The sequence below is a fragment of the Lutra lutra genome, chromosome 14 (genome assembly GCF_902655055.1).
Source record: "Lutra lutra chromosome 14, mLutLut1.2, whole genome shotgun sequence".
In the NCBI taxonomy this organism is placed as follows: domain Eukaryota; kingdom Metazoa; phylum Chordata; class Mammalia; order Carnivora; family Mustelidae; genus Lutra; species Lutra lutra.
Genome location: NC_062291.1, coordinates 63382040 through 63394370, shown reverse-complemented (window position 1 = coordinate 63394370; position 12331 = coordinate 63382040). Strand labels below are relative to the sequence as shown.

The 12331-nt window shown below is 57.9% G+C and overlaps 1 protein-coding gene across 8 annotated transcripts in view; it reads left to right on the top strand.

Annotated features, from left to right (window-relative positions):
- Positions 1-12331, top strand: part of SH3PXD2A (SH3 and PX domains 2A) — a 236766-nt gene that overhangs the window by 209885 nt on the left and 14550 nt on the right. For 6 of the 8 annotated variants that reach the window (XM_047701410.1, XM_047701408.1, XM_047701413.1 and 3 more), the window contains 3 exons: positions 2315-2398; positions 7198-7315; positions 11107-11444. In XM_047701410.1, coding sequence (XP_047557366.1) covers positions 2315-2398; positions 7198-7315; positions 11107-11444 — 540 coding nt within the window. The remainder of the gene's footprint in view (positions 1-2314; positions 2399-7197; positions 7316-11106; positions 11445-12331) is intronic. The other 2 variants (XM_047701411.1, XM_047701416.1) reach the window with 1 other exon arrangement.

Genomic DNA, 12331 nt, shown 5'->3' with positions numbered 1-12331 from the left:
GTGTGTGTGTGTGTGTAATGGGAGCCCCACCTGAAAAGGCTATGCCACGAATGTCAGCAGAGACATCAGGAGAGGGAGGACAGGACACGGAGTAGGCGGGAAGGAGCAGGAGAGGTGCGTGTGCAAAGAAGCCTGTCTGGTTTGAAGAGAGAGCTTTGCAGAGGGTGAGCAGTAGCAAGTGGCAGATGACCTTGACCTTGCTGGACAAACAATCAGGCGGCAGCACAGATTTGTGTGTGCCTGTTCACGCGGGGTGACCCTCTTTCAGACAGACTCCTTGGCATGCTTCCAGTAGGACCCGGCGTGCCAGTCCCCCCAGCAGCGTCTGGGCAGCTGGGAATTTCATCACCAAACCTTGGGCATCTCCACCCGACTTGGCAGGAGGGCTCGGGGCTCCGTCTCCCAGCCCAAGGCCCCAGCGCCTGTGGTGTGTCCACCAGTCTCTCTCTGTACCCACCTCCGTGTGGCTAAGAGATTAGCCCACCTGGGTCCCCCTCTCTGGCCATCTCTTCTCCAGGCCTGTTGCCATCCCATTGTAGGTCCCTGGGTCCTGAGAAATTGGAAGCCTTCATCCCATCAAATCTCCCCTAACGATTTGTGTTTGTTTCATTGCTTTGGATAAAAGAGACAGTTGGCTATTTGGGTTTATTTCTCTTATCAGACATTCTGGCCTGTACTCCTCTTCCTCCGAAATGCTAGTGGTAGGAGGTAGGAGGCCCAGGGTGGAGGTTGAAGACCCTCTTACCCACTGATGATGATGATGATGGCCACGCCCAACACTGGCCAGATGCTCCCGTGAAGTGCTTGATCCATTGCCTCCCAGACGTCCTGAGAGGTGTCCCCTCCATGGAGCCCATGGATCAGTTCATGACAGGCAGAACTGGAACCCGAGTCTCTGCCCGTGCCCCCATGCCCCGGAGCCTTCCTCCCTGGTGGGTTTGCATCGGTACCCACCCCCTTGTTGGGGCCCTTTCCGTTGCCGGTGGGCTAAGGGGCACAGGGTCAAAGGGGAAAAACATCATTAGGCTGAGAGCCTGGGCTCCAGAGCCAGACCGCCTTGATCTGTGTGCTCCCCAACCCTTAGCTGTGTTACTCAGCAGATTTCTTAACACCCCTGTGTCTCTGGCTTCCCGTTTCTAACGTGGGGATGGTGCCGACAGCTCAGGGCTTTTGTGAGGCTTCAGCGAAGCGGTCCTTGTGCATGGCTGCAACTACAGAAATAGCACTTACGAAGGGGCCCCCGGCCTGGGCGTCAGCCGAACCCCTCTGCCCACGGGGAGCCCACAGGACACACCTGCCCAGGAGGTCGGCTGTCCGAGTCCTTCCCATCTGGCCTCCAACAGGACCTCGTATCTGTTTCACAGAACCTGTTAAGTCCCTTGTCCCCTCCGATGCCAGGGTGGGGGTGTCAGTGAGGGAACAGGTTTAGAGAAGGACAGAGGCCTGCCCCAGGTGACACAGTAACCTGGCAGTGAGGCCTCCGCTGAATCCGTACCTCCAACCTTTTGTCCAGGCCTCCTCCTCACCAGTTGCAGGTCAAACGAGACACCCCCTCCTCCCTCAAGAAAAGCAAATGCTCCCCAGGAGGCTTTGGCAGGGCTTGGCTCTGGTGTGTCTGGATGGTTTTGCTTTGGCCCTGACTGCTGGCCTCCCTCCCCCATTCTTGGGCAAAGTGCCACCCAGCTTCTCCTGTGCCAGGAGATGGGGGCTTCTGGGGTGCTGCCCCGGTCTGGGGTCCATTCCCCGTGGCATCCCAGAGGAAGGCAGAGGGCTTGTGGAGCTGGGCCCCCAGCAACCAGAGGAGCCACCCCAGAGACGGTGGGTAGACAAAAGGGGTCTGCAGCCCTGAGAAGCCCTGTTGTTGCAGATCCAGTGGGCAGTATGTAGGGAAGGAGCAGAACCAAGGCCCATGGTGTCCATTCCTGTGTGCATTTCACTCCGCAACATTTCCTGGCTTCCGGCCCCCTACCAGGCCCTGGGCTGGGCCCCTGGACTGCCTGGAGGGCTGTCCCTGTGCCAGGCTGGGGCCAAGGACCCTTTTCACCTCTCAGGTGCTAGGATTCAAAGTTCTCAGCCCTTCCTGGGCTCACGAGTATGAACCGTGGCCTTTCCCCAGGTGTCGGTGGTGTCACCGGGCAGATCTGCCCCCATCCAGCAGGTGCATGCCACTGGGGCTTAGTCCCAGCGAGGAGGACTTGGGGGCTTGAACCTTCCCTCCTGCCATCCCTCCCCTGCCCCATCCCATCTCATCCTCATCTCCATTCTCTCCGCCGGTTCCGTCGGCCGCGTGTTCCATTGCCATCTCCCACACCAGTGTCCAAGAGACGCAAGGCCCATCTGCGGCGTCTGGATCGCCGGTGGACGCTGGGCGGGATGGTCAACAGGCAGCATAGCCGAGGTGACTGGCTTCTCTTGACCCGCAGCTGCCACCTCTCTTCCTCCCGCTCACTAGCTAACGCCCTGCCTCCTCTCCCACCTCTGCCCCTCTCCTCCCTGTGGCCTCCTCACCCGGATTCGGTGGCCAGACTTTCTCTCACCTTCTGGGGCTGGGGCGTGTAAGGGAGGAGGGCGCAGGGGGCTGCCTGGGAATCGGGGTGATTGGGAACTGGGGGTGGGTCTGGCTTCTGCCAGCATCCTGTGGGTGAGGTCATGGGACTCGCGACGTGACTGTGGGAGCAGCTAGACTAAGAAAAGCCGCATTTGCCCCAGAAGCCTCAGGTGAAGAGAACTGGGGGTGTGTCTGGAGCGTGTCCCGCTCGTCCTCCGCCCTTCGCTGCCCGCTTCCTCTGAGGTGTTCCCCCAGCCGAAGCTGCCCTAGCAACTGCTTAGGACCAGCCCTTAGCCCTCCTCCTTCAGCCAGCTCCGGGGAAACTGGAACGGGAGCAAGAGCCCGGCCCGGCTTGGTCCTGGGGCACAGCCCCCACCAGCGCTGAAGGTGGCAGCGGGCTCAGCCAGGAGCCTCCAGTGTCCTCAGCACTGGGCATTGGCACTTTGTGAGGGGCCTGATCGAGAACATTCCAGGGAGGCTCCTGGCCTGCCATCTGGGACGATCGGGAATCGAAACATTTGTAGGTCTAGGGCCTTTCCAACATCTAGGAGCTTGAGGAGTAGAGAGATTGGGCCGGATCCCCAAACAAACCCCTAAACGTCTCCAAAGCCCTCAGGCCAGGGGGGCCCGTTTCTCTAGTCTGTGGAGAACACAGCTGGAAAGGCGTGTTCTAGCATAGCAGGGAGCCTGTGACCCTCCCCCCACCCCCAGAGCTTGCTCCTGAACAACTCAGAGACCATGCCCCAGGCAGCAGCAAGCCTGGACCTGGAGGAGGCCACTGCCTGTGGCTGGCTTGGTGTCACGCCTGGAGCCCCTGCTGCTGCGGGAACCCGGAGCCCAGCTTATCCAGTGGGTGGAGCAAGACTGGGACCCTGAGGCCTGGTGCCGGGCAGGAGGCCACCTCGTGAAAACAGCAAGAACAAGCTTGAACATAAAGCAGAGGCACCGTAGACCTAGGAGCAGTGGGGTAGCATGGCTGGGGGGCCAGGCCGGGCCAGGATGTAGCCCTGAGCCCTGGCAGCAGAGGACAGTGGGATGCTGGCCCAGGAAGACAGCAGAGACGAAGTTTTGGCCTTCCCCCCTCCCCTCCAGCATCTGCTCCGAGCACCATCATACACCGAGCCCCCCACACAGCTTTGTCCCCATAAGGTCACAGCCACTCAGAAGTGACGAATGCTCCTACCTGTGCACGGCCCTGATGGTGCTGTGTCCACCCACACTGCTCACACACACGCACACACACAGTCCCACTTGTGCACGCACATGTAGACTGTTCCATACACACATTTACACAAATGCATCAGCTGGCTGCTCACGGCCACAGCTCAGGTACCCCTCCTGGGCAGCACCTGCAGCCTCACACCTGACCCCTCACCACATATACGCACAGTGCATTCACAGGTACACAAAGTGGGGCACAGGGACATGCACACCCAATGAAATGTGTAGTTTTCTACAGACGCCATACGCAAATGTGCATACGGCCATGTGCAAATATGTAAGTGAACACAAGCCCGCAACTTCCCTCCCTGTCTCTGTCTCTCTCCAATAAGGGACCTAAATAGCATTATTTCCCAGTCTTAGCCCTAAGTTAAATCAGGGCTAAGTTAAATCAGGCAGCCAAGACAAACTTGCAGAGAGCTGGCAGGGAGAAACTCCGCGGCAAGCAGCGGAGCCGGTGGGGGGAAGCAGGCAGCGGGTCATCTACAACTAGACGAGAGAGGCCATGCTTCCCTGGGGCCTCCCCTCCCCAGCCCTACCACCAGCCAGGCCTTTGGAAGCAAAAGTCCTCTTGCCGTGGGGCTGGGGAGGTTGTGGGGGCCGGGAGGGGAGCCAGGGAGACTGCTGACAGAGGGGAAAGCATTTGAAAGAGGAGGCGTCTGTGGTTTTGGAAACTGCAGGGCTCTCCAGCCCCCGCCTTCAAAACCAAAACAGGCCTGTCCACCTCCCCCAGCCAGCTACCTACCCAGCCAGTGGGCGGCCTGGGCAGCCCTCCCTAGAGCCAAGTTGCCACCAACCTTTGATGGCACATGAGAATGACCATGGCCTCAGTGCTTCCCAGAAACCCTGAGGTGCCCGCCAGAGCTTACAGAACCCCTCTCCTCCACTTGGATTCCTAAGAGTCTCTTCTAGAGACCCGAAGCCCCCCAAATGACTCAGCCCCCACCCCAAGACCATTCCAGGCGGGACATCCTCCATCCTGGTTCCCTGCCCCTGGGTGGGGTTGAAGCTCTGGGCCAGTAGAGGGGCCCACTCTGCTGCTCCCTCGGCAAAACCGGGAGCTAGGAACCTGAGGCCTGCATGGCACGTGTCTACATGGAGGTAAGCCACACCTCCGCCATCTAAGCCAACTGGGATAGCGAAGTCAGCCCCCGCCCAGACCGACTGGAAGAGTTGCCCTCAGAATGCTCCTCGTCTGGAACCTGCACAGTGACAAGGCAGGACACACCTCTGAGCTGGCCAGACCTCTTCCTGGGACTCTAAACTCCCAGACATCTTTGTTCATGGTAGCGTGAGGGCCACTAAGCAGGGGGCCTCTGGCAGGAGCTGCTCAGCTTCCCTGGGTAAGACGGAGGGGCCTGGCTCTGCCCTCCCAGAGAGGATCAGGGGAGAGCGGGGCACTTACATGGCCCTCGGGGCTCTGTCCTGAGCACCCCACACACTGGAGGCTGCAGAGGCTGCTGCTCGGGCCTCACAGCCCCGGAGCCCAAGCCCACATGTCCTGCTTGAGGCCCTGCTCACCACCCTGCAGCAGGACAGGGCCCCTCTGATCTCCCTAAGAGGAGGACTGTAATTTTTCCCTGCAAAGCAACTTTGCCTAGGAAAAACTTTAATGATGGCTTCCTGCTAGAACCACAGGCTTTTAAAAATAGTCTAGCTGAACAAAGGCAAAATGTGGAGCCCAGGCCTCGCCTCACCCTAACCTCAGAACCCTAGATCCTCGGGGCCTGGCACTGCCCTTCTGGACGCGGCGCCAGCCAGGATTGACCGTGCCCCACCGGAAGATGGAGCGCGACCAGCAGCCGGCAGGAGCGCCGAGGGCTGGCCTGCAGAACACGGCGCTTCTCAAAGGCCCGAGTCAGAATCTGGCTGGACCAGGTTCTCAGGCGGTCTTGGCAGCTCTCCTCAGAACTGAAAGCTTCCAGGAGTTAGTGGATGGTGAGAAAGGCCTGCCTCGGGGAAGAGCTTCACCTTGCGCGGAGCACGCTGAAGAGCGGTGGAAGCTCCCATGGGCCGTCACCTACGTCTGCCTTGGGCGGCCTCTCAGATGCGGCCGGGCCCCTCAGCAATGCCCCTGCAGCCCGGCAGGGAAGCCACATCCACCCCAGAGGGAGCTGCCGCCTCGGCCCAGCGCCCGGCTACAGACCGGACCCCGAGAATCCGTAGTGAACAGATGGCCCTCCTGCCACCGGAGGTTGGGGTGGCTGCTGCCACCCATCCCAGTCCAGCCCAGGAGTCCAGGAGCTGGGAGGAGGGAGACAGGCATCTGAGAACCTGGCCTCCTGCTATTTTGAGCTCCTGGAAAGCCTCCCACTTAGTGCCGCTGCTCTAATAGCCTTGCCCTCCGGTGATGCTCTGCTTAGTCCCTTTGGAGCCCGGACCCAATTCGGCGTGACCGCTCAAAGGGTGTGGCCAGGGGGCCAGTTCTGTCTAGCTCAGCATCTCGTTCTCCCAGATGGTGAGGGTGGGGATGTGTGCTCCTTCCTGAGATGTGAGCGTTCCCCTGGGGAGGCTCCCCACCCAGGCGCAGGGTTTCTGTGACCAGCCGGCTGTGGGTCCCCGGAAAAACCCCTCCCTGGAAGCCTGAGCCAGGGCCCAGGCGAAGGCTGCAAGGGGCCCCTGCAGGAGAAAAGCTGAAGGGATCCAGGAAGCCAGGGCTGTCCCCACACCTGTCCTCCCAGGCTTTTTCTGAGTTCCCATAGGGCACATCCTTCCCAGTACTGGGGGGACCCTGAACAAGGCTCCTGGGTACACGGGACCCTGCGGGCAGCTCCCCAGACAGGCACTGCCAATTTGTGTGGTCAGCTCAGCATGCCTGCCCGGTCGGCGCTCCGGGAAGCTGTACCCAGGCTGCCTTTGATCCTTTGGCCACTGAATGCTTGTCATAAAACACAGGTCACCATTCCCATAGAACACATGTTCCCCATAGTCCTCTGGGGAAAGTGATCTGATGAGGTGTTCAGATTAGTGGTCAGAGGAGGCTTCACCAAGGAGCCCCTAGAGCTGCTGGAAGGTCAGACAGAAGCAGGACTTAAGGGGTGGAGGTGGAGAGGGCCTCAGCCAGTCTGGGGCATAGATGGAAGCGTGGCATGTTCAGAGAAGGGGAGCACATCCCCAGCGGGGGGCTGCCAGACATCCCAGGGACTGACTGGCTCAGGCCCCATGAGGGGCAGGTTCTGCTAGCTGTGACCTCCACCCAGGGAGCTTTGGGAGCCCTGAGGACCCGGGCCCCAGCACCCTGGTGGCTGTTACCGGGCTGGGAGGCGGGGAGAGTCAGGCCACCTGAGGCCCTGGCTGGCTTCTGCACACACTGGGAGCAGCAGTGAGGCCCCGGCTAAGCAGGGCCAGGCCAGGGTGGGAGAAGACGGGAATGAGGGTCCTGCACTCCAGCCTCAGATAACCATGCCTCCCTGCTTCGCTTCCCCCAGAGGAGAAGTACGTCACTGTGCAGCCTTACACCAGCCAAAGTAAGGACGAGATTGGCTTTGAGAAGGGTGTCACTGTGGAAGTGATCCGGAAGAATCTGGAGGGCTGGTGGTACATCAGGTAGGAGCCTCAGCAGAAGAAGGAGCTCCCTCTGCCCCCCTCCCCGACTGTGGGGCGGCCATGGGCAGGTGGGTGCCCCCAGAGCCCAGGCTCGGCTGCTTCAGCTGCACAGCTCGACCAGAGCGCTCGTCCTGCGGCTTCTCTCCGGGGACGTGGAGAGCAGAGATGGTGGCGGCCAGGGCGACACAGGTTGACGTGGAGACCGTTGTGGCCGGGGGACACAGGGGTCCCGGCTCCGCCTGCAGCTGGTGGTGCGATCCCGGACCCAGGCGTCTGCCAAGAGGGTCCAGCACATCTAAATTTGGTTTTCTGTGTCTGGCCTGGGCTGCCTGGTACTCATGGAGCTCAGGCCGCCCGAAGCGCTGGCGTCTGCAGGCCTTGTTGAGGTCCCGGCGGGTGGCCCCTGCTGCCCACAGCTCAACACTGGGGGGCCCCAGATGCCGGCTCTGCCCACGTTGTTCCCCTCTGTGGGGCTGGCTCACAGGGCTGTGAGAGCCAGGGCAGAAGCCAGGCCTGAGCCCAGGCCCAGGTCAGAGGCCTCCTCCTTCTCCTGCCCCCCACCTCTTGCAGGGCCTAATTGCATTTCCCAGCTGAGAAACCCATCTGGGAATGTGGGGAGGGGAGTGGGGAGCTTCCTTGGTAGTCCTGGAAGCACACTCAAGCCTTTGGGCTTCACTCACCTCTTCCCTACCAGGTCATGCCCTCCAGTTCCCTCTGCTCTGGGGCTCTGAGGCCAGCCAGCACCCTCCCAGAGGGGACCTTATTCGCAAGAAATGTTTTTGGGTGCTTTGGAAGCAGCTTAGCTGTGGTGATTTCACCCAGTTTCAGACAATCCCATATCTGTGGGCTCTGGGGACCACTTCCTCAGCCCCTCGCACCTAAGAACCCCGGACCTGCTATGGGCAGGATGGGTGCTCTGAGCTGTGTCCCACAGTGGGAATAGGATTGACCGATAGGACGTGGGCATTCATCCGATGGTATCTTGGACCACGGCAGACCGTGGTGGTGTCAAGATTGGGCTGTGCTGACAGGTAGGGTGAAGGTCACTGGCCTCACAGGAATCAGCCTTAATGTGACCTGACAAGATGTGACCACCCCTGCCCAGGGCCCCATGCATATTGGTCAGGAGGGCTGAAGGGTCCCTTTCTGCTCTTGGTTGAGACAAGACCGTAGGCCTGGACAGATGTTGCCCAAAGCCGCTGCCCCTAGACTTGGACATTCTCTAAGAAACTAGACCCAGCCCCGAAATCCAGCAACCGCAGATCAACATGGAAGGCCAGCAGAGATTCTAAGGCAGGCTGGTAAGCTAAGCCACTTGCCTGGGGGTTATTTACAAGGGTGCTGGGGTTTTTTAGTTTCCTAAGATGACCAACAAGGTCACCCCAAGCCATCTCTTCTCGCCAGCTCTTGTTCCCATAGCCTAAGTCTTTAGCTGGCGGGAGCTTCCACTGAGAAAACCATCCTGAAAGAGTCCACCTTAAAAAGGCTACCAGACACCCCCTGAAATGGGCTCTTTCCCACCATTCCAGGCTCTGTGTTGATCCTCATTTCCTGTCTCCCTTCTCCCCTCACACACACATACACTCCCTCTCTCTCTATCCCTCGTTCTCCAGTTTGCTTCCCTCTGGAGTCATTCCGTGCTCCAGAGCTGGAAAGCAGATGTGAGCACAGTTGGACCTAGACACACACAGCCGCTCCTGATTCCCCTGCATCTCTCTGCCCAGAATCTAATTTTATCCATGTTAACACCAGAGGAACACAACAGGGCTTGAAATGGGAGCACTCAGGGCGCAGGCCTGACCGTCACTCCCATGAGACCCCACTCCCCATCTCCCCAGTATTTTTGTAGAAAAACACCCCAACAGCCAGCAGGTTCTTCTTCTTTTCTCTGAAATGTGGGAGCACCAGGTTTTGGCCCTGGTCCTGCCCACGGCTAGCCTGTGGTCCTCTGCTCCTTGTTTTGCTTTTCTGAGCCTTGGTTCTTGTCTCACAAGATAGGACATCTTTACATCTTCTGTTCCCAACCACCCCTGAAATTTTTGTGCTTCTCTCTGCACCCATTACCTTGGGAAGCCAGGCCAGCCCCTTGAGTTCCATCCATTTGGTAACCGATGTCTGCCTTCCAAGCCCCAAACAGGGGCGGGGGCCAGGCCGGTGAGCTTGGGAAGCCTGCCTGTACGTTCCAGTGGTGTGAACATAAGGAGCCACCTCCTACCTGAGCTTTCCAGCGAAGCTCAGACATGCTGATAGAAACTTTAGCTTCCACATTCTTTTTTCTCTCACCTAATGAACACCCAAGAACAAGGTCAGATCAGGGAGGCAGGAGAGGGGGAATTGTCAGACATCTGGCATGGAGGAATCATTCCAAAGAGCCAGATGTATCCCCGGGAGCAGACAGGGACATTACAACCCAGACTCAGGGGCATCGGCCAGCAGCTGCTGGACCAGGAAGTAAGCTCTTCATGGGCTTGGGGAAAAAAGGAGAAAGCTTCTTTTCGGAAGCCATCAGATCACCTCAAATTAAGTCAGCCCTGTCATTTGCCTTTTGCTCTTGTTTATGGGGTTTTTGTTCTCATTTTGTTTTGTTTCGTTTTGGTTTTGTTTTGCCATACCAAAGGTTTTCATTTGATCCAGTCATGTGCTTTTAGTCATTCCATTTATGGTTTTGGCTTTTGGAGTCCTATTAAGAAAGATTTTCTCAACCCCCAAGATAAAGCAAATGTTCACAACTTGCATTTTTTATTTTGCTCTATGGTGTGAGGCCAGGATCATACTTGCTTTTCCTAATGGGGTAATCTGTCATCTCCAAGTGGGTTATTGATACCTCATCCCTACCTACGATGCCATCATGCTATTGATACCATCCCTACGACTAATTTGCAATGTTACCTTTCTTGTTTTTTTAAGATTTTACTTATTTATTTGAGAGAGAGAGAGCACGCATACAGCAGTCAGAGGGGTGGTGGAGAGGGAGAAGAAGACTCCCCTCTGAGCAGGGAGCCTGATGTGGGCCTTGATCCCAGGACCCTAAGACCATGACCTGAGCCAGAGGCAGACACTTAACTGACTGAGCCACCCAGGCGCCCCTGAAATGTTGTCTTTGGTATCAGTCTGTTTATGGACTTGTTCTGTGAACTTGATCTGTCCATCAGCCCCGCAGTAACACTGGTATCTTACTCACTGGGTCACTCTTCTTTATAGGCCTCTTCCTAGTTGGTCTCAATATATTTACCTTTCTGGATAAATCTTTGCAGCTACTCTGTCCCTAGAGTTTGCAGAAGAGAAAAAAAATTGAGCTCCAGGGTGGAGACTTACTCAAGGGACCAGAGGCCAGAACTCGGGGCTCCCGCCTTCTCCTACCTGTGCTGCTGCTTCACCTCTCTGATCACTTCCCTTTGCCAGGGGCCAGCCAGCTGATGCACGGCGTTCACACCTGCTCTTGTCTTCTCTCTAGAGCTGTCCTCTCTGCCGTGAGGTAGCAGGCCACGGTGAAGTCTACCTTTGGGGCAGCTCAGAATCCGAGGACTCTTCTGATCCCGAGGTCCTACGTTCGCTTGACTTTGCAGAGCATGAGAACCCACACTGAGAAAGATCAGGCAGAGAGGAAGAACTGGTGTTCTATGTGTCCTTGCCACCTGCCCTCAGTTCCACTTCCCTCCAGAGTAGTGGCATTGCCAGGTGTCTCGGGGAACACGATACAAAAGGCTCAGCTGGGCTGAGCCAGATGGAGCCTGGGGTGTGAGGTCAGGCAGCAGTGCTCAGGAGATGCCATGTCCCACCCCTCCCCACAGGTACCTGGGCAAAGAGGGCTGGGCGCCAGCCTCTTACCTGAAGAAGGCCAAGGACGACCTGCCCGCACGCAAGAAAAACCTGGCAGGCCCAGTGGAGATCATCGGGAACATCATGGAGATCAGCAACCTGTTGAACAAGAAGGCGTCAGGGGATAAGGAGACTCCGCCAGCCGAAGGCGAGGGCCCTGAGGCCCCCATCACCAAGAAGGAGATCAGCCTGCCCATCCTCTGTAATGCTTCCAATGGCAGCGCCCTGGGCGTCCCCGAGAGGAGCGTCTCCAAGCTGGCGCAGGGCTCGCCAGCCGTGGCCAGGATTGCCCCGCAGAGGGCCCAGATCAGTAAGAGCCTCCCTGGCCCCCATGGCCTCCCCATGCAGCTCTTTTAGAAAGTGGTCACAGGGTGCAGGGACCCCCATCCCATTTTCCTCCTGAGATCTGGACCGGCCCTGACCCTAGCCTCACACTGTGGGTTTGTTTCATGCTGAGCGTGAGCAGACAAAGCCATTCCTCGTGACCCTTGCACTGAAGGTCAGTTACAGGGGTACGTGAGCTGGTGGCGGCCCCTCCTTCCCTAGGAGAGAGCCAGGAGTGGTCACCTTACAGACCAGGGTATCCCCTAGGCTGGGAAATAGGCCCGCACCCTGTGCAAGGCTGCTTGACAGACTGACAGCCAGTAGAACCTCCTTCCCGGCCTTAGCCCTCCTTCCCTCCTACCCTGTCACCTCCTGCCAGTTACTGGAAGCCTAAGAGACTTGGAAGGAATGGCTTCACCTGTCCCCGGGTGGTCCGAGAGGGCAATCTTCAGGACAATCCCCCATCCTTAAGAAACCCAGCTGTCTGGCCCCCTCCCAATCTCTGCCCCTCTCTGGCTCAACGGCATCTTCAGTTCAAGGTCAAACTGTCCTACGTTATAAGAGACCAGCTTCTGTTTATGTCCAGCCATCCTCAAAATCTGGAGGAAGGCTGTTTTTCGGTTAAGTTCTGAACTTGGTTTTAAGTGAGCTCTTGTGCTTGAAACCTTTTGGACAGTCAGTCGGGAAGTGTTTCTGGGGCACGCACTCTTGCCTGGCACCATGCCAGCTTCTAAGGACTTGGCAGTGAGCGAAAAACAGACACAGTCTCTGCTCCTGACTTTGAAAATCTGATGGAGCTATTTACCCTTTCCCCTGAAAAATGCTGCTGTGTCTCTACATTTTGAAACATGCACATCATTTTAGAGGGTTCGT